General features: G+C 35.8%; 1 protein-coding gene across 1 annotated transcript; it reads left to right on the top strand.

The window, feature by feature from the left end:
• The first annotated feature begins 488 nt into the window (after nucleotides 1-488).
• LOC141328022 (E3 ubiquitin-protein ligase TRIM35-like) lies at nucleotides 489-5,474 on the top strand. The gene is made up of 6 exons (XM_073835383.1): nucleotides 489-1,259; nucleotides 1,426-1,521; nucleotides 1,691-1,921; nucleotides 2,003-2,025; nucleotides 2,107-2,225; nucleotides 4,625-5,474. The coding sequence occupies exons 1-6, from the start codon at nucleotides 864-866 to the stop codon at nucleotides 5,125-5,127; spliced, it is 1,368 nt and encodes a 455-aa protein (XP_073691484.1). The 5' UTR covers nucleotides 489-863; the 3' UTR covers nucleotides 5,128-5,474.
• Nucleotides 5,475-6,511: the final 1,037 nt, after the last annotated feature.

Genomic DNA, 6,511 nt, shown 5'->3' with positions numbered 1-6,511 from the left:
AAATAGAGGAAAACTGTCCATCATACACTACACGACTGAGGATAATACACTAACACTAACTTTGAAGTCGTTCCGATCACAACAAACTCCTGCAGAAACGTGTGCGTTTTACTATGAGTCACAAATGAAAACAATATTTGTTCTAAAAACGGCTGAAAATAACAAACATGTTTGATATCCTCCGACTAGATGGAATCAAAGTCTGAAGCTAAAAAATCTGAGTCTGTGAACATCAACAACACCACACAGTTTTCTATGGAATCTGTCAACTTAAATCTGCAGACTCGCTCTGACTTTCAGCAACTAGCCTCAACTTCTCCAGACTGTAAATCGGTGGAAAATCAGGGCAAAAGTCGTGTTCAGAAGCACAACATGCACCCGGACATTATTTGTTTCTCTTAAGCCTGGAATACACCACACGATTTTTGCCCTGATTTTCCACCGATTTACTATTTATTATTTGCTAAACCAGGTTGGATTTGTTTGGTTTTGTCAACTCTAAACCTACTCTGCAACTCTGAGATTGTTCATCTTGCTTCATGCTGCAGGTCACAGATGTTCGTGTCTGACTTGTTGAAACACACTCACCTGATCATAAACTCCTCCCTCTTACAGCTCTTACCAGGAAGAGACTGACGTGTTCTTTCTCCTTTCTGTCACACTGACTCTCTTCTCTACTGACAAAACCAATAAACAACCAGCCATCAGTGAAGAACCAGGAGAAACACTTTACAGAAGGACTTTTGTTCAGTTTGTTTCTGAATAGACGGTAGATCTCTGTGATTCTCGTGGAGATTTGTTTCTCAGTCTGTCGTTCAGAAAGTGAAAGTAAAGTTTAGATCGCTGGAGCTCAAAGAGTGAAAATGGCTTCACTATCTGAAGATGATTTTTCTTGTCCTGTGTGTCAGGATATCTTCAAGAATCCTGTTGTTTTATCATGTAGTCACAGTGTCTGTAAAGAGTGTCTTCAACAGTTCTGGAGAACCAAGAAAACTCAGGAGTGTCCCGTCTGCAGGAGAAGATCCTCAAGAGAAATGCCTCCAACTAATCTTGTGTTAAAAAACTTGTGTGAGTCGTTCCTGAAGGAGAGAAATGAGAGGCGTTCATCAGGATCTGAGGAGATCTGCAGTTTACACAGTGAGAAACTCAAACTCTTCTGTCTGGAGGACAAACAGCCGGTGTGTGTAGTGTGTATTAATTCACAGAAACACGACAATCATAAATTCAGACCCATCAGTGAAGTGGTTTCATCATATAAGGTGAGAGAAATTAGTTTTAGTTAACTTCATGTTTTAAAGTTCTGTTTAAGAAGAAATCAGGATGGTGGCAAATACTTTAGCACTGCATTAAATGATCATATCACTGTATCATCTTCTCTTTCACTGTAATCTGGTGTTTTACGTATTTTATTTTGTTTAATTCTAGGAGGAGCTCAATACAGCACTGAAATCATTACAGGAGAAACTTAAGTGCAATAAAATATTAAAAGGAAAGTTTGATAAAACAGCTGAACACATGAAGGTGAGGAAACAGAATGGAGAGTGATTTGGATTCCAGCTGTAGGATCACTATATACAGTTGTGATCTGATATATTTAATATAATGGATTAGTTGATCTCAGATGTGAATGATGTGATCGTGTCGATGTGTGTCGATGGAGACGATTGAAGTGAATGTGGTTTGATTTCAGTCTCAAGCTGAGCACACAGAGCGTCAGATTAAACAGCAGTTTGAGAAGCTTCATCAGTTTCTCAGAGATGAAGAAGAAGCTACAATCACTGCACTGAGGGAGGAAGAGGAGCAGAAGAAGCAGATGATGAAGGAGAAGCTGGAGGAGATGAACAGACACATCTCAGCTCTTTCACACACAATCAAAGACATGGAGGAGATGATGAAAGCCAGTGATGTCTGCTTTCTAAAGGTCTGATTTCAGATGATTGATTGATTGATTGATTGATGATTGATTGAGTTGTTGATGATCAATGGTGTGTTTGTTCTGCAGGAGTTTCCAGTCTCAATGGAAAGGTGAGTGATCTGCTGGTGTCTCTGGTCTCTCTGCTTCTGATCCAAAGCCACTGCAGTTCTGACTCCTGAATGTTCTTCCAGAGTCCAGATCTCACAGCCGGATCCACAGACGCCTTCTGGAGCTTTGATTGATGTGCCACGTTACTTGGGCAACCTGCCGTTCAGAGTCTGGAAGAAGATGCAGGACATCGTCCAGAACAGTGAGTCTGAAGAGTTCTCCTAAAAAAGAGTTTTCTCTTAAAACCTATTCCCAAAGCTGCTGAGACAAACTTTTACTCAGGAATAGAGAGAAGTCTTAAGTTGAGAGTAAGGGGCGGGGTTGAGCTCATTAATATGGATGATGTCAGCATGCTCATTAGCTATGCACACTGTGATTGGCTGATAGGGATTTCTCTGTCAGAGATTTATTCATATAAATATTGTAGAGTATGATACTATTTTGCCAAATTCAAATAAAGGTTTTACAATAAAAATGTGTGTTTAAAAAATAAAGCTACGTGCCTCTTAAATGTGTGCTTCTCGTAAACAATTCGTGGATATATGAATATCCTTTTACTAATAGTAGAATGATCATTTCTGAATGCATGCAAACATAAAAGACAACCAAACTTTATACAAGGACCCTTGCACACTGAGTCTGAAATTTATTTATTTTTTTTGGCATTTTTTTGTATTCATCATTCGAAAAATTTTCACGCATCAAATTATTGCACACTAGTCACGTAGTAATTCTTCCGATACAAAAAGAAAGAAAAAAATAAAATAAATGTAGCGCAAAACGATACAAAATGTAATCTTCAAGCAGTGAGGATGATTTTCTTCTTAAAAAGAGAAAAAAGAAAGGACATTGGTTCCATCCAGTTATAATATAAGGAGAGGAAGGAGAGAGTAGTTTTTGTGTGCACCTCCTCAAAGGATCTCTGAGATTATCCCAGCAATTTAAAGTTTACTTAAGAACGTCAGTAAACTTTGATCCTTTGCCAGAATTACTGGAGCCACAGATTATAAAGAAGACCACTAGTTTCTGTGAACTCAAGTGTACAAGGACCGTTACATGATGGCTCTAAACTGTCCAAACACCTCTCAGAATGCTTGCTATGGATGCAAAAAATGCAGGAAATCGAACCCGATCCGATTGTTTTTATGACGTCCTGGAGGCAGTATGTAAACGTGATTGACGTGAAACGTGAGGTAGTATTTGTTGTTTTACCCGAAAAAAATTAAATGGGACAATGACCTTTCAAAAGGACAAATTTGGAGATAACTCCCAAAAGAATATAAAAATATGCATGCCTATGTGTGCAAATAAATGCAGTGTGTTTATAAAACTTTTACATTCTGAGGCAGATTATCGGCAATAGCCAATTTAGGATAGTTTGGGATTTGGTCTCAGTGATTTAGGAGTCCTCTTCACTACTGATGTTTCACAGATTTAGGAGCTTAAATGCTTTGTGAAACATTCTTAGAGCAAAAATGTAGGAGTCCTATATAAATTTAGGACTGACACGGCCATTATTTTTAAGATTTTCTCCTAAATCGGCAAGTTATGAGCTCCTTTTAGCTCTAAGATGTTTTGTGAATACGGCCCTGAGCTCTTATACACACACACTGGAAATCATGATGATGAAGATGAGGCCATATTGACAGATTTCAGCATTATGAACCAGATCATCTACTGCACCAAAACCAGCAGCTCACTTTTACAAATAATCAATCCCACAATTCAGTCTGATTCACTCTCATATGTAGTCTAAAGGGACAAATAACATTATTTCCCATTTGATTATTGCTATTTATATGCTACTTTAATTAGGTTTTATTTGAATATATTTTTATTTATTTAATTTTGTAAGTGTTTTTTGTAATTTGACATAATAATTCTTATCTATTTAAGTTCATTTTAACATGTGTAATTATAAATAATTTTATTTCAGTTTTAGGTTGTCATTTGAATTCTTCATGTTAATTTATTTTATTTAGAGTTGCCAAAACAACATTTCTAAACATTTAAATTTAAATACATTTTCATCTCATATTTATAATTAATTATAAGCTTTATTTAAAATACTGAATAATTAAATAAATACCTAAATATTTTTAATTGTAGTTTTTGTTAATATCAGCAAGCTTATTACTATTATCATTATTATTATTACAGTATTATTTCATTGCATTATTGTAGAATAATATCTACTGTTTATTTATTTTGGACAGAATTCAGTAAATACCTTTGTGATTCATAAAAGAGAAACACTGAGGACAACGATAAAGATATGAACATTATTTACTGCATATCTCTACATGAAAACATGAAATCACTGTGTAAAGATCTGTTTATTAAAATGATCTTGTGACTTTAATTGAATCTAAATGAGAGTAAATGAAAGTGTTTTGAGTTTGTGTCTGTCAGTGTTTGTGATTGAACTTTCAGTATTGATAAATCAGACAGAGAATGACTGACAGTGATGAGAGGAAAATGTCTGATGTGTTTGATCAACAGGACGAGTGTCATAATTCATAATCATCTGTGTTGGGTTCAGTCTTGATCATTATATGAACATCAGAATAACAGCAGCATCTGTTGATTGTGTCTCATCAGCTCCTGTCATTCTGGATCCAAACACGGCTCATCCAGCTCTCCATCTGTCTGATGATCTGACCAGTGTGAGACTCGGAGGATATCAACCTGTTCCTGATAATCCAGAGAGATTTGACTGTCATCCCTGTGTTCTGGGTTCAGAGGGTTTTAACTCAGGAACACACTGCTGGGATGTGGAGGTTAAACAGAGTCATTGGTGGAGTATTGGAGTAACTACAGCATCAAACCAGAGGAAGGGATGGGGTTTCTTCAAGACTGGTGTCTGGTGTGTGTGGTATGATGAGGACGGAGGGTCTCCAGGTTCTGGTTTTGGTGTTAAACAGCAGCTTGATCGTGTGAGAGTGAATCTGGACTATGACAGAGGAACGGTGTCATTCTCTGATCCTGTAACTAACACACATCTACACACATTCACAACCTCCTTCACTCACACACTCTTACCATTCTTCTGGAATAATGATTATTCTTCCTCTCTGAGGATCTTAGCGATCAATAGTCAGTAATCTGTAGGTCTGGATCTTCCTGCTTTCATCTTTCATCATGTTTCAATATTTAATCCAGATCACATCAGTAAGAGACTGTTGATCTGAACATCAGACCAGAAAACAACTACATTTATTCATCTTTACAAATGAACAATTATTCAAACACGTGATGAAGGGCTCAAATAAATCATCTTCATCATATCTGACCAATGAGAAACAGTCAGATCATATTTTCTCTAGTGTTATTCCACTATTGATTCAACACATTCTCAGTGTTTGTTGTCAATGAAGAATTGTTGATTTCAGTTCTAGAGATCAATGATCATTTGTTTCTTGAAGTAAATGGATGTAAAAGGTTCTCGCTGATCCACAATGTTTAATCAAATATGAATATTTAGTCTAGAAATACCTGATTCAGCTGTTTATGAATCTGATTCTCAGATCAAATGATGACTATGAATCTATGAAAACAAATATTAATAATCGCTTGTAGAAACTAACAGTGTCATTTTTTCTCATTGTTCTTCCAACAAATTATTAAGCCACATTTATTTCTTTAGAGTTTCATATAATACAGATTGATGTAAATGAATAAATGACTTTTTTTTTATCAGTGTTTCCTGTCACAGTTATTTCTTGTTATGATTTTCAACCTGTAATTATCCTCAGATTGATCTCAAAGCAAAAAGAGGTGCTAAAGTCAGATTTTGAAATGAAATGATAATCATCTTAATTGAAGTGATGAAGGACTCTGAAAGTCTGACACTAACAGCGTTTAATACTGGAGTGTAGAGCTGCTTTGACACAATCTGCATTGTCAAATATAAGCGCTATATAAATAATGACTTGAAGTTAACACTGCTTTAAATGTTTGAACATGATTAAGAGTTGAAAACATTCAACATTTAGAAGCAAAGAGCAATCAAATGAAAGAGCATCATTCAGAAAAGTCTATTTTTATTTGTGTATCTTCACAATAACAGTGAAGCAGCACACTTTTGTAAAATAAAGAATGAAGCTTTATTCAATTTCTTTTTTTTTCCCCAAAACATGAAAAAAATGTCTTTTAAGGACTGAATTCAACATGGTGCGATGTGGCAATAACAGAGAAATAATTAAATTGAATGGACATTTTCCAGAGCTCAATCTCGTAGAGTATGAATGTGAGTTTGACCAACGACGTTATAACAAGCCCAACAACTAAACAGATATGAGCGACAGGTTTAATTCATCTTTCTATCAAATACAGTGTAGGGACATCTAGAAGCAATATGAATGCTCCTGAGATACATTTCCAGTGTCCCAGAAAAGGGTATGAATACTAATGCAACTGATCTCTTCAGTTTTTTATTTCTAATAAAGTTGCAAAGTTGTTACAAACCTGTTTTGTGCTTGTCATGGT

The sequence above is a fragment of the Garra rufa genome, chromosome 1 (genome assembly GCF_049309525.1).
Source record: "Garra rufa chromosome 1, GarRuf1.0, whole genome shotgun sequence".
Taxonomy (NCBI): domain Eukaryota; kingdom Metazoa; phylum Chordata; class Actinopteri; order Cypriniformes; family Cyprinidae; genus Garra; species Garra rufa.
Note: the sequence above shows the minus strand (reverse complement) of the source record. Positions and strands in the feature narration are given on the sequence as shown.